Consider the following 15,246-nt stretch of genomic DNA (forward strand, 5'->3'; position numbering starts at 1 on the left):
CAGATTCCTGGACGCTAACCCTGAGATTCTGATTCATTAGGTCTGGAGTGGCCCCAAGAAGAAACAGACACCCTAAGGTGATTCTGAAACATGAAATTTTGGGGAAGGAAATACATGTAACCTCCTTGATGGATTTGAAAAACCTATATACTATGGCTGTTAATGCCTTTACATCAAGAAAGACTAAAACAAACAAAAAAATAACAAGACAACTTGAACATCTGATACTATAGAGAAGAAACGATTTCCTCCTTAATTTCAATACTTGCTTAGGGGCACTTAATGATTATTTCCAGTGCATTCTATCTTTTTCCTTATTGAAGTTCACTAAAAATGTAACATACGTCTTACATATTCTATAAAAAAATATTTTAATGTAGGTATGATTAAGGATACACTCAGTTAATGAGAAAAAATATCAAAGGAATGATTATTTTACCTTCTGACGGAACAAATAAAATTGGAGTTGTCCATACACACACACTTTTAAAAAATACATCCAAGAAGACCACTGATAAGGTAACAAAAATAAGGAAGGAACATTAGCTTTAAAATGGCAAAGGCAAATATAAAATACAAAAGTAACTTTATGAATGAAATGTCCCCCTAAAAAAGGCTAGCGTTTGGCTACTTGGTCTCCTCTGGCGCAGGGATGGCATCCTGATGGCTGTCAGCCTCCGCTGGGACAGCCTCAGGTCCTGCCACAGCAGCAGTGGTCTCGGATGGAGCAGAGATTACTTCTGGACTGGGGCTATCTCCTGTCTGAGCGGGAGTGGTTTCAGTCTGATTGGGGGTGGTCTCAGGCTGAGTAGGGGTGGTCTCAGACTGAGGGGTGAACATTTCTTGACTGGAGCTGGCTTCTGTTAGACTGGGCATGTCAGCTGGAGCAGGCATGCCTTCTTCTGTTTCCATTTCTGTTTCCTGACTTTGAACTTCCTCACCTTCTTCTACCATAGCAGGTGGCAGCTGTAATAAAGTCTAATAAAAAAGAAAATATCAGTATGAACTAACTCAAGTGAAAAAGCATTGGCTTATAAAGTTAAGCTCTCACATTAACATTGTCTTCCAATAAATATTGTCCATTCCAGTCTTCTCCAAAACACTGCTGGCCATTTTGTATTACAGACAAAACAACTCTGATGACAATGGCCTAGGTTTTGCTGACTCCAAGAATATGCCAACACAGATATCATAAACAACGATCAAAATACATATTATATCTTTAGAGAGGAAAGAACCTATTAGATTTTATTCCTATATAAGAACCTATTAGATTTTTTAGTAAAAGAATTTGTTGTCACACCTGGAAACAGTGGCTGACAGGGACTGATTGGCACACCAACTCAAGAAGGGCCAACTTCAGTCAAGGGGCCCTGCAAGGGGCGGGAAGGAACCAAACTGTGGGACAAGCCCTGACAGGGAGGGAGCAGGGAGTACAAGACTTCTGTTCCCTCGAACACTGGTGCAGCTCTAGATTTCTAGATGCTGAGCCTGAGCCTGGAAAAGTTGGGAAAGAGATTAGTGGAAAAAGACAAGGATTACCAAGAAGCATGAGAAAACTTTTGGGGATAATATGTTCATTACCTTGATCATGGTGATGGTTTCATAGGTATATATATACATATGTCAGAACATGGCAAATTGTACACTTTAAATATGTGTAATTTATTGTATGCCAAATTATATCTACATAAAAATGTTTTGAAAGTATGGATAATACATGAATAAGAAAAACACATTTTGATTTAGCTGATTTTCTACAAGGAATCAAGTATTTAAAAATGTATTCTGATGTGAAGTAGAACACAGTCAATAATACCGTGGTAACGTAGAGCAGTGACAAACAGTAACCAGAACTGGTGGGGTAAGGGGTAAAAGTGCCGAATCACTATATTATACGCCTGAAATTCAATAACTAATATAATACTGTATACCAACTATACTTAAATTTTAAAAAATTATTCTGAAACAGAAAAGATTCTTTAACAAGAAAAATAAGAGTCGGTTTTGAGAAAACTCACCTGATGATAATGATGTGTAGTCTGTATCAAATGCATGTACATGTTGTATACAAAGTTTGCCATTTGGGGCATATTCTTTATTATCTGTACTTCATGAGATGGTCTCTCCCCATTCTAGAAGAATGGAAAAAGAGTTAAATAAAACAAACACACAAAATTTAATCACCGCCGACCCCCCCTGCCCCCCACCCCAGGAAGGAGACGTGTACTGTGAATATAAGTTTTTTAAAAATAAACCAGAAACTAAAGGGATTGTTTAGTTATGGAAGGAAGGGGAGGGAAAAGCAGAGAAAGAAGGAGAGATAGGAGTAGCAGGGATGGAAGAAGATGGAGTGGTATTTCTCTGAGTATATTTTTTTGTTGAGTATGTGCTGTTCTCTCTCATATTTTCCCAGAATGTAAGCTTCTTAAGCAGCGGTTCTCAACCTGTGGGTTGCAACCCTTTGGGGGTCGAACGACCCTTTCACAGGGGTTGCCTAAGACCATCGGAAAACACATATATAATTACATATTGTTTTTGCAGTTCATCACTGTGCTTTAATTATGTTCAACTTGTAACAATGAAAATACATCCTGCCTATCAGATATTTACATTACGATTCATAAGAGTAGCAAAATTAGTTATGAAGTAGCAATGAAAATAATTTTATGGTTGGGGGGTCACCACAACATAAGGAACTGTATTAAAGGGTCGCGGCATTAGGAAGGTTGAGAACCACTGTTCTTAAGGCTTCTTCAAAAGCTAAACCATTTATTACTCTGTTATCAAATAATTAAGTTCTCCTCATAAAGCTAGAGAGGCAGCACAGTACAATGATTGTTAACAATGACTCTGAGTCAGCCTACTTGGGTATTCAAATCTTGGATTCTGTATCTAGCAGATGCACGGACAAGCTACTTCTTTAACTTTCCATTTTTTCATGCAGAATTTGGGTTAATGAGAAAACCTATTGAACAGGGCTGTTACTGAGATGAAATGAGATAAGGTCTGTATAGAACTAACTGCTTGATACGTGGTGAGTACTCAATAAATGTTGGCATATATAATTTTTATACAGAAAATCTAATTTAGTTCCTTAACGCAAGCAGCACTCTAAATCAGTGACTGGATGAACTTTTTGACATGTACCTAGCTGATGGGGTCATCTATAAGAGAATGCAGCTCTATACAATGAATACAGAAGTCCTACCTTTCTAGTGGTTGGGAAAGGTTCTGTTGGAATTATATGCAAATGAAGTGGGCGGGCCGTGAGCTGGCTGAAAGCTGGAGTTAGTTCAAAACAGTTTTGGAAAAGGGATACTCTGGCGAAGATATAAAGTCCAAGTCTGGCTCTAGACATGGCCACCACTAAGCGACGAACATCCCTTTAAAAAACAAACAAAATTAATTAATGTACAGCAAGATTAATAACATTATTTATGCAGCTTTTTCTTACATATTCCATGAAATATTCCTGTTAAACTGTGTCAATAAAAAGTTAACTTTTTCAAAACTTAACAGAGTAAACATTAAGTTAATCAGTGTTATGTGACTACTAAACCGAGTACAAAGTTAATGCTTTATTACTAATCTCTATGTTGGCTTTTTTTGGGGGGGGGAGGGGGAATCACAAAATAACTGATGCGTGATTAAAAAAACCTAAGTAGCTATATTGGTGTTATGGTTCAATTGTCTGTCATCACTATTAAGTCCATCTGAACCAACCCTTCCTCTGCTTCTTACCTACCAAATTCCCTGGCTCTTCAAAGTCAAATTTTAGTCCCAGATAATTCTTACCATATCATTCAGTGTTATACTTATTTGTAATAATAATTACAGATATAAACATATAGTATGATGATATGATACAACATACACATAATACCATGTCTTATTCACATATTTACTCTAGTACCTAAAGTATTCAATTTTCACATAAACAGTAATAAAAATGGCTAAATTGAACGATATAACTTTACACATGTCTAATAAATTGCCAGTTTTATTTATCTTTTAAAGGGAATATGTTTTTACAACTTTATTTGAATCAAATAAATTTATAAAAGGAGGGCTATATATTGTCTAATTTCACCTCACTTTCAGTATGTGTTTTAGTAAGAAAAACAAATTTTGGTTTCAAATACAGAGGGCAGTTTCAGTTTGTTTTCTTGAGATGCTCTTACAGGGCTATTTAAATTGTGAGTATTCTATAAAAAAGACTTTCATGAATGACAGTATTAGAGTGTTACAGAGATCAAACGTCACAGAGATCATGTAATAACCAGGGATACCTCCCCCTCCCCCCATACACAAAACTACCAGATGCTCATTTAGGTAGAAGAAAACATATCCCCTTGCAGTAGAGCATTCTGAGGAGTTTCTACATTAGTGACACACTGGAGTCACGAAGGACTACTATCTCCCAGGTTACTACAAACACAAATGTTTTTTATTTTCTCCACATTTCCTTAGACCCTCAAGGGGTCACACTACAGGTAGGTGGTTCCAACACTGGTAACTAGATGCACAATGCTAGAAATACTTAGTATTTTGAGTTTTCACACAAACACTATAAAGGAAAGTATAGGTAAAACAATGTTGCCAGGGAAAGAAAGGTGGTAGTGATAGAAGCAGACATAAACTACTGTTTTCATGGTAATCCCTGTGTTACAATGTTCAGTTCTCCCTTTTCATATCCAGAAGGCTCTACACCTCTCCGCAGATCACACAGTGTTCTTGCAGTGATACTGAACTGATCCTCATCACACATGAGGAGAGTTAGACCAAGGTTTTCTGCAGACCCAAACGTAGGTATCTTCTAAGGATACGCTTGATGTCTCCCCACCTGGACTGTAAGCTTCATGAGGATAGAGATATGAATATTAGAATTACTTCTATATATCAAGAACCCAGCACACTACCAAATAAGACTGATTTGAAAGTATTTGTTAAATGAATGACCAAACACTATGAACATGACAAACTACCAGGCCAAAAACAAATGAGTGGACAGGGTTCCCTAGAACTGTATCTTGAGCTCAGGGCAATGAGAATTACACTCTTCTTTCGTCCCTAGAACACAGCTGGATTGAGACAGCACTGATCGGCGAGCCAGCATTCTCACAGAACCCCTTATGAGGAGACAACACAGAAGTTACAGTATCACTGCTTTGCAAGGAGCAAGTCCCAACCATTTCTGTCGGTACCTGGGCTTTCCAAATCAGGTGGGGCCATAACAATGAATGTTGGGGAACGGAGCAGAAATGTCTTACTACTCTGGCTTCTACACAGCTCCGCAGTGTCCTAAGACAGGTCTCTGGAACTAAAGCTGTAGAGCCTGGCTCCTATACAGTTCCCTGAGTTTACCCTGGATGAAAAAGATGTGGGCAAAAGAAATATGACAGGCACCGGAAAACTAAGAGTTACCAATAACATAGGTAACTAGACCCAAGAGAAAGAAAAACATGTTCACACAAAAACTTATAAATGAACATTCATAGCAGCATTATTCATAATTGCCACAAAGTCAAAACAAAACAAAACACAAAACAAACCCAAACATCCAACAACTGATAAATGTTAAAGAAAATGTGATATATCCACACAATGGAATATTTAGCAATAAAAATGAATGAAGTATTCATACTTGGTGCAACATGAATGAAACCCTGAGCTTATTATTATGCCAAGCAATTCCGTTTAGATGAAGGGCCTGGAATAGGCAAATCCACAAAGACAAGAAGGATAAGAGTGGCTGCCAGGGACTTGAGGCGAGGAGATGGGAGTGGCTGCTGGTAACCACAAGGCTTCTTGTTGGGTTGACGGAAATGTTCTAAAAGTGACTGTGAAGATAGCTGCATAACTCGATGCATATACTAAAAACCACTGACACACTTAAAATATTTGAATTGTATAGGGTATGAATTATATCCCAATAAAGCTATCATTTAAGAGAAATATGAAAGAAAGTAGGTTTTCCTGGTCTCTTGAAACTTAAGAAACAAAATATCAGAAAAGGAAAGATACAAAAGATTATCTCTGTAAAGCAAATAGTCTATGAAAAGTCTGATAAAATTCTAGCTTAGATACCTAAGGAATTTGGGTAATTGGAAGCATAAATAATTGTTAAATTGACACACCCCCTATATACTTTAACAACACCTGAACCATCACCAGCTCCCCGCGATGAAAATCTGGATATTCAAGAGCAAATTCTGGCAAATACAAAGAAGATTGATTACATGGATAATGGTATTTTTGCTTAGAAAATCTTGATATGTAAGACAATATGAAATCAGTTTCTTTTTAACACTTCATTTATAATAGGCATTTTACCATTGTTTCTTTTTTTTAAGTTTCCAGGAAATTCAGGCCAAGAATAGCACAGAACTAAATTCATGGGACTCTGGAAAAGACAAAGCACTACAGAGTAAGAATAAAGGTGAGGAGGATAGGAAAGCAGTATCCATTTACTCATACCATGAGTTTTTGAGAGATTTAAATTATGTAAATCCTAATAATGCCCCATTCCAAAATCAGCTAGCTATAAATCTCACTGTGGGAAAAGAACTGCTTTTTAGAAAGGTCAGTCTCCAAATACATGTTTGACACTTAAATAAATTAGCAAAAAATAAGGTGTATTGTAGAATGCTATCGTCTTAAAACAATTTCTTGAAACATCCTATCTTTGCTTGCTCTAACATAAAAGTTATCAGTCTAATGGAACCTCATCACTGAGCTAAGCTCCAAACAAATCTCGACTTAATGATAATATTATGGGAGCTTGGAGAATTTTCTTTTTATATCCACCAAATAAAATAATAAAATGAACTCTCCATATAGTTTTGCTATTAAGTCATATGAGATGAAGGTTTATATAAAACTAAACGGCTGCTTGTAATAATAATAAGATATTATTGCTATAAATCTCTAGCACATCAATACATCACAATAAAGGACAAAAACAGATTACTGTTTGTTTCGACAATTCTTAATCCTGGGAGAAAAAAATGGTTCCTTTATCCTCTAACAATGAAGCTGAGAGACTGTGGAGGAACGTCAGAAATCCTGTGCAATGAAAAAACCATCCCAAAGAGACTTTTGAACCACTTTACTTCCTTTAATTTCTGATAGTAAGTTTCCAACAGATATAGAATATATATTAAGATTTTATGATACAGTGCTATTTCTGAATGTTTTTGAAGACTAAAGAGCTTTAAACTACTAAAACAGTTAAGATTCAAAAAACTCAGAAGCAATGCAATGGTTAACTATACAGAGAATCTGATATTGTTATATTCCAACATACAGTATCAAAAGCTGCCATAACAATCAGTTATACTTTAAATTTAAAGAAAGTAAATCTACTTAGCCACAGAAGTTTAAAATTGAAGCAGATAGTAAAGTTCAGTAATATCATGAGTTTTTCCTTACGTACCTCAGATGGCCTACTGCCCTGGTTCGTACTAGAGAAAGAAGAATATAATCATTCTGTTGACCTTGGAATCTGTCAACAGTTGTCACCTAAGGAAGAAAAAAATGGTAAATATGGTATATTTTCAATAATAACACTCTAAAGAGATCATTTAAATAGTGTGCTAGAAATAAAAATCTTACTTTTAAAATAATCAATCCTTAAACAAACATGACCATATACTTGGAATTCAAAGAACAAGTTAGTGAACACTAACCGAATTAACCGCCATGGCCAGACTGGGCCATGTCCCTATGTTATTCACACTATGGCATACATCTTCACCTATGCTGACAGCTGAATAACTATATGTGTAATTAATAGTCTTCCCCTACTAGACCACTCAACTCCATGAAACAGGTACTGTGTTTAGCTTGTTACCGGCCTCCCAGTTTGATGCCCAACTGTATAACTTAGTTTACTCAGTTATTTAACATATTTCTAGTTCTCATCTATAGCATTCCTGTCAAATAATAAACAAATAATCTTCAGTTTGAAAATATACGTACAAATAAGAAGATTCGGGGAGGTTTCAGTCTAATATTGGCACTTAGGCATTTATCACTTTTTCACTAATTCAACAAAAAGCTCAAATGCTTATCCTGTACAGACTACCATCACGGTCCTACCTTTAAGAGGTGAACACTTATTTTAAAATCAGATTCACAGGGGTGTAATTTACATACAATAAAATGCACTCACTTTAAGTGTACAGCTTGATAAGTTCTGATAATACACATTCACTATAACCACCATCATCAAATCTGCATTCCCTCCAACTCAACAACCACTGATTTACTTTGTCACTATAGAATTTCCCCCCAATTCTAGAATTCCATAAAAATGGAATAATAAATTATATACTCTTTTTTGTCTAACTTTCCTTTTCATTCAGCAATTTGATTTTGAGATTCATCCATGTGTTGTGTACATTAAAAGTTCATATTTTTTTCACCGCTGATTAGCAGTCCACTGAATGCATGTACAATTTGCTTATCCATTCACTTGTTCATGACATTTGGGGTGTCTCTAGTTTGGGGCTATTTTGAATATAACTGGAATGAACAATGTTGTATAAATATTTTTGTGTCATGTTTTCTCACTGCTGCTGGGATAAAAGATAAAAGTGAAATTGCTGAGCTGTATGGAAAGTGTGTATATAACTTTCTAACTGTCAAACTGTTTTCCAAAGTTGCTATATCACTTCATACATTCACCAGGCATGGTCCAGTTCCAGACTTCCAGGTGCCCCACATGCTTGTCAACATTTAGTATAGTCAATCTTTATAATTTTAGTCATTCTCCTGGATATATAGTGGTACCTCATTGTAGTTTCAATTTGCATTTCCCTGACAACAAATGATGGTAAGCACTGTTTCACGTGCTTATTGGCCATTCAATGTTTTCTTGTGTGACATGTCTGTTCAATACATTTGCCAACTTCATACTGGGTTGTTGTCATTTAACAATGACTTTTATATTGATAGAAGTCCTTATATTCTAGATCCAAGTCCTTTGCTCTTATGTGTGGATGTTACACTAGGAAATTCTGTTGCTATCCTGACCCTTGGAGAGCTCATCTGAGAACTGGGCTCACACACCGAGAACAGCAGGGCAGGAGGATGACATGAACCTTGGTCTTTGATGACATCACAGAGTCCCTGTAACCCCATCCTGAGCCATGCTATTTTCATCTTGTTATGGGAGAGAGAAACTTTTTTTTTTTTAATTTATTTATTTGTTTGTTTATTTTATTTTCAGAGAGAGGGGAAAGGAGAAAGAGAGGGAGAGAAACATCACTGTGTGGTTGCCTCTCTCTTGAGCCCCCAACTGGGGACCTGACATGCAATCTAGTAATGTGCCCTGACTGGGAATCAAACCAGCAACACTTGGCTCGCAGGCTGACACTCAATCCACTGAGCCACAGCAGCTAGGGGGAGAGAGAAACTTTCTTTATTATTTAAGTTTTTCTGTAACTTATAAAGAACTCAGATATTGAGGTCCTTCTATTTCTAAACTTTCTACATTTCAAAGTTACCAGCTTCTCATTTTCACTCTCTATATCCTTTATGGAGTGTTTTATAGTGTCTATTCCTCACTGCAGTCCTTTTGATTTTGTCTTCATTTCTATAATTTTGTTTTCTTTTCTTCTAGTTCACATTCTTTCTCTTCCTGAGTTCTTCAACTTCTCTACTTTGTAGCTCACAGATACGGCTATTTCATTAACTACTTTAAAATTCAAAGCCAAATGTGTATTCAAAATTTTCATGTTCCAGGTCATGTTTTCTGGAACATGTATCTAGTCAATGAATATGTTCTGAAGCTCTTTACCTGTTATTTTTTTTCCTATATAAATTGAGCTTGTGTTAGTTTCCTTTTCCACACTATTTTATTACTGATATAAGAGATTAGGCTTGGGTGAGCAGAACTGTTTTTTAAAAGCTAGAATCTTCACAACAGAAGGGTCTCTTCTGCTACTGCAGAGACAGTCTGTTTTTAAATTGAAAATAAAGCTATTGCAAATGTAGCTCACCTGTAGGTTTTTTTGAACCAATCTGGGACTAAGAAGGCTTCTGCTCACCCCAATCTGCATCCATTGTTGAATAGCAGGGATGTGGCTTATACTTCAGAGTATGCCACTCACCTTCAGGAAGTGCACTTTTGCTGGCCTTTAAAAAGTAGTCCACTAACGTCTCTTCTTCCCACATTCCCTTCATGATTTTAGTTATCATATTGTGCCATCTCACTAAAAATGGAATTTGTCTTCTCTTCCTCCCATTTTCCTCTTACTTTTGGATTATTTCCATATAGAGCCATATTCATAGCCAAAGTCCGAATTTCATCACTATTAATATATGTTTCATTATTCGTCCAAATTTTCAACCTTTTATTGATAAAATCAAGCATATTCATTTTCATTTGATATTACTCCCTCATATCACATAAAAAATGTTAAAAAATCCTAGGTCTGGATGCACTTTATAATTTTCCTTTATTTTCAAGGAAAAAACACTCCCCTATACATACACAAGCAGTAAGAGGCAGTACAAATTATACCTTTACAAACAAAATTAAAAGTGATACAATTCCTATTTCTGCTCTAACAGTACCTAAAAAATGTAATATTATTATCCATCATTTTGCCAACAAAAGATTTTAGAAACATTTGTTCTTGATTACTGTCAATAAAAACTGTCAGTATGGTAGCTGAGACAGAAATTCAAAGCAAATTAATAACAATGTCAGACAGGATTGCCAGAGAATTATTTATAGTTCCTATTACTGCATTTTCTCACGTCTTACAAGGAGATAGTAAAGACAAAGTGGAACGATATAAATAACCCATAATAAATATAAATCTTTCCATCTTACCAAAATCATAAGAGAACATATGTATTACATTCATAAAATTACCTTATTTGGTCTTCCGATCAGTGGATTGCTCCCACATCGTCTATTGATAATGTCACGAATAAGATGTTTTTGCCCATTATAAGTTGTCAGAATACTAATCTTGTCAGCAGGGTAACCAAGTAAACACATGTACATAAAGAGTGCCACTACATATTCTGCCTCTCCGAGATTCTGTAATGCAAACATCAGATTGTGCATTTAGTTCCTTGTGTTTCGATCTTATAGAAAAAAATGGTTCACTAGCACAATTTGTTCATTAATCACACTTCAAGAGGTGAAGAGTTAATAATCTGGACAAGTGAACATCTTACATAAAACCAATTAATAACCTTATCGTAGATTAACATTGATAATAAACATAGAATAATGTAATTATTACTGTTTGACATTTGCAATATATTTGTAATATATGTAATACCATAAAAATTACCAAGCTAGACTTAATATTTCTAGGACTACAACAATCACAACACAGACCAAGGGTATTTTGCTACAGTGTACTGAACTGTAGTTATGGAAAGAAACTAACATAAATGGGTAAGGTAACTGCCTTAGAAGGCAATATAAAATTCAGTCTAATAGCATATATATCTAGCAGTACTGTAGTCAACTCTCAATTTTTACACAATGCTTTTCCTTCTTCTTTCTACTTCATAGTATTCTTTGTGTTTTGTGTTTCTTCTCTCATGGTGGCTGCCACCTCTACCAGACCACTTTAGGTGGGAAGAGGATGTGGCCCCAAATTGGTCAGCCTGGCTTACTGCGATGTGAGAGACTGGTTCAAGTTTGGTGTGAAGGAGTTTAAAACCAAGGCTTAACTGAACCTGAAACCCAGGAAGCACATGCAGTCATTTAGTCCAGTTTAGTAGAGACTAAACTGCAAGTAATAGATGAAGGAAGAAAGTAAAATGAGAATACAGGCATAACAATGACAATCAAAAAAGAAAGACAAGAAGCTGGATTTCATGTCAAGGAAACAGGAAAGTTAGAGGAAGACCTTCAGAAAAATCATTTATATATTGGTGACACACAGCCTGAGTTATTTCTTAAATTTCCTAGTCCTTTGGATGATAGGAGGGAAAATAAGTCATATGACTGTAAATCTTATCGATTTTCTTGTCAATAGGAAAGTACATTTATCTAAGCATCAACTCTAATCTAGGTAAAATAATTCTTTTGGTGTATATGCTGCCAGATCTTTTTGTATATATTATCAGCATATATTTTCTATATGCGTTTTCTATTGCTTTTAAAAAATAAAATGGGACACTACAGATACACTGATAACTTGATTTTTTCCATTTAACATAGCATAAACATTTTTCTTGTCAGTAAACCAAGCTATAATGTCATAATTCTAGTGACAATTCACTATTTCACTATATGGCATAGGTAATAAATGTAATCAGCCCCACTGATAAGACATTCAGGTTGTTTCTCATTTTAGTGAAATTAGTTGAAAAATTCATCTAATTTTTTAAAGGATGAATTCTTAGAAAAACATACATACATGCTTTTAATACATACTGAGACGCTGTCTACCAAATTACTTTCTTACTAGTTTTGCATGAGTATAAAATTTCCTCAAATCTATCCCAATAGAGGTGAAAATATGTGCCAGTGATTTGTACTTGCTATAAATCTATATTTTTCTGTGCGTATGAATTGCATATTCTTTTCCTTATCGCATTTTTCTGTTGGGGTACTGATTTTTCTAAAAAGCAATTTATAAGAGTTCTATATACATTCAGACTTCAACCCACTGTTTGTTAAACGTTGAAAATAAATGTTTCTCAAACCAGTGTTTTTCTTTATAATTTTTGCTTTTGGTAATAAGCTTAATAAGATCTTTCTCACACCAACATTACATATTCATTAATATTTTCTTCTTTCTAGAAAGTTTGCTTATAGTTTCTTTTGTGTATCTTTAATCCATCTGAAATTAATTTTTTTGTGCTGTGTGTGTGGAGGGAATCTAACATTCTTTATTCACTGACTAGCCAAATGGTATAACTGATTTAGGTAGCAATTCGGCCCAGCAACTGCAAAATAAACTTAGAAGTTTCATGTTTCTTACCTGATAAAAGTAAGGATTAGGTTCAGACTCTCCTACTCCCTGAAAGTCTTCAACATTGATGAGCTGGAAGTCATACAGCAAGCCAGCATTTGCTGTACTAAACTCCGGCAAGAGCTGCACATGGGGTAAGTTGCCTAGTTTCTTGTATCGCCAGTTGTAGAGGTTGCACAAGCTTTCCAAAGACAAATACCCCAAACAGAGACTATTAGCAAGGTAAAGTCCCTTTTAACATACGTAAGAGCATTTCTAAGGAACTGTGCTCTTCCTCTCAATTTTCATGGTACCCATTTTGTGCTTATCTTCCTAGAAGTAATGCTTTTTCAACCTTTGCCTCCCTACTTCAATTAACCAAATCAGAAGGTAGGTGATATTACAGAAATGACAGCTCCACTGTGTTCTCTCAGGTAAAAGCTATCTTCAATGAAATCTAAAAAGCAGGGAAACATATGTAAATTGAGGGAAATTTTGAGGTAACTATGAGATAGGCCCTGTACACTTTATGAAGCAAGAATTGGGTGTTCTCTTGTTCATTGTTTGCTTTATATTTCAAAATGTTATTAACTGTATATCTTCTGGGCACATAAAAAAAGGGACAGTGGAAAAAATAACTTGGTTAATTCACACCCCATGTCAAAAGCAATAAAGGTGCTTTCTGGTATCTGATGGCCAGTTCCTGGGCAGAGGGGAGTGCTAAGAGTTTATACAGAAGACGTTATCAAATACTTGGCTTATGGAACTGATGTCCATAGATTGGAGTAATCCCCTCCTGCCTCTCGGCCCCTTTACCTTGCTCTGGCTCTCCCCTGGGCATCGAGGTCCACAGTAGGAACTCCAATCCGGACAAAACGAGTGAAGAGAGATTGCTCCATGTTTGAATACTTTTGAAAGGCCATGTTCTTAATGACTGGAGGTAACTGGTGATGATCCCCAATCATAATCCATCGCTTTAGTCGGCTGAAACCATCCTGGGGATTCTAGAAATGACAAGTAAGGAACTGGCAAAATATCCTAATTGATATACTACCCTGCTAGTCCTCCAATTTATTGCACAAGATTCTTGCTAGGCACAAAATAGCTTCATTAGCTCCCTAATTCTTCATATTCACCAGCGCCACAGAGAGGAACCTGGCAAATCTATAGAGTGACTTGTGAACCAAGTATGCATTCTATTGCTCTTGGCCAACAGCATGGGAGGAAAGGAGATTGAGGTGGCCAGCATGGAATCACCCTATTTTAATAGGCAGGGTAATCCCAAGAGGTCTGGGAGGCTTAGGTCAGAATCAGGCAAAGAGTGCAGAGAAATAAACAGATGCATGCACAGGGAAGTAAAAAGATGTTAAAGGAAACACCTTGTATTACAATTATGCCGAGAGCCAGTTCTGACAGCAGTAAAAATTATACCTTTTTAAATTTCTTACGCCACTATATCAATGTCCAACTCTATGTGTCTCCTTATTCTTTAAGACATATCCTGATAAAATATATTTTAAGTCCCAAATAACTTGGCTTGTAAAACTACTTTTGGAACCCAATGTATCTACAAGCGAGAGCAGTCTTTATTCTTAAATTGGGAACTCCACATTTTGTTTTTAATGCTTCCATAATAAAGACTACTGTACAATAAGAAACACACTTAAACATCATCTTTAGCTCAAAAAAATTCAGGCATAAAATAAGAAAAAGCAATGTACCCAGTAAGCATCAAAAATAATTCTAGAAACAACTCTAACAAAAGAGATGAAAAAAAATAGCTTATCTTCTTCCCAAACTGCATAAAAATGCAACTTTCTTAATTAAAATTACTTAGTCTTTTCAAAACTTAAAAGATAAACTATGGATTTTTAAATAGTACTCCCGGAAACAATACAAACTACTAAATAATCAGTGAATAGATTAAAGGATATTTACAGAATTAAAATAGAATATCAAACATAATGATGCTAGGGAAAGTGCATACTCATGGCAATTAGCACCCCCCAAATTATCTAGCTTTCTCATGCTGCCCCTGGCAATTCTGAAATTCCCCTTTCTTTGTCTCAGATCTCAATATCTTACCTGTAGAAGAAGAGGTATGAAAGTTTCTATCTCCAGAATCTGAGCAGCCTCCTCCATTAAAATGTTGTCATACTGAGAAAAGGAGAAAAAGGAAAGCTTGTCAGAAAGACAGCTTGAAAGCCAAACAACTACTATCATAACCACAACCACCATGCAAAAACAAACAAATCCTAAATAATTTCCAATAAAAATAATAAGAAAGTATTCACACAGAGTTTGCAATCTT

The 15,246-nt window shown here is 35.7% G+C and overlaps 1 protein-coding gene across 1 annotated transcript in view; it reads right to left on the reverse strand.

The window, feature by feature from the left end:
* Nucleotides 1-406: 406 nt before the first annotated feature.
* AQR (aquarius intron-binding spliceosomal factor) overlaps nucleotides 407-15,246 on the reverse strand; it is an 88,290-nt gene continuing 73,450 nt past the window's right edge. The window contains exons 28-35 of the mRNA XM_090270383.1: nucleotides 15,021-15,092; nucleotides 13,752-13,939; nucleotides 12,966-13,137; nucleotides 10,889-11,059; nucleotides 7,439-7,524; nucleotides 3,212-3,386; nucleotides 2,022-2,135; nucleotides 407-978 (exon numbers count right to left, since the gene is read on the reverse strand). Coding sequence (XP_090126509.1) covers nucleotides 628-978; nucleotides 2,022-2,135; nucleotides 3,212-3,386; nucleotides 7,439-7,524; nucleotides 10,889-11,059; nucleotides 12,966-13,137; nucleotides 13,752-13,939; nucleotides 15,021-15,092 — 1,329 coding nt within the window. The 3' untranslated portion in view covers nucleotides 407-627. The remainder of the gene's footprint in view (nucleotides 979-2,021; nucleotides 2,136-3,211; nucleotides 3,387-7,438; nucleotides 7,525-10,888; nucleotides 11,060-12,965; nucleotides 13,138-13,751; nucleotides 13,940-15,020; nucleotides 15,093-15,246) is intronic.

Source organism: Furipterus horrens, unplaced genomic scaffold, assembly GCF_987537825.1.
Source record: "Furipterus horrens unplaced genomic scaffold, mFurHor1.1.pri manual_scaffold_3, whole genome shotgun sequence".
NCBI classification, from domain to species: Eukaryota; Metazoa; Chordata; class Mammalia; order Chiroptera; family Furipteridae; genus Furipterus; species Furipterus horrens.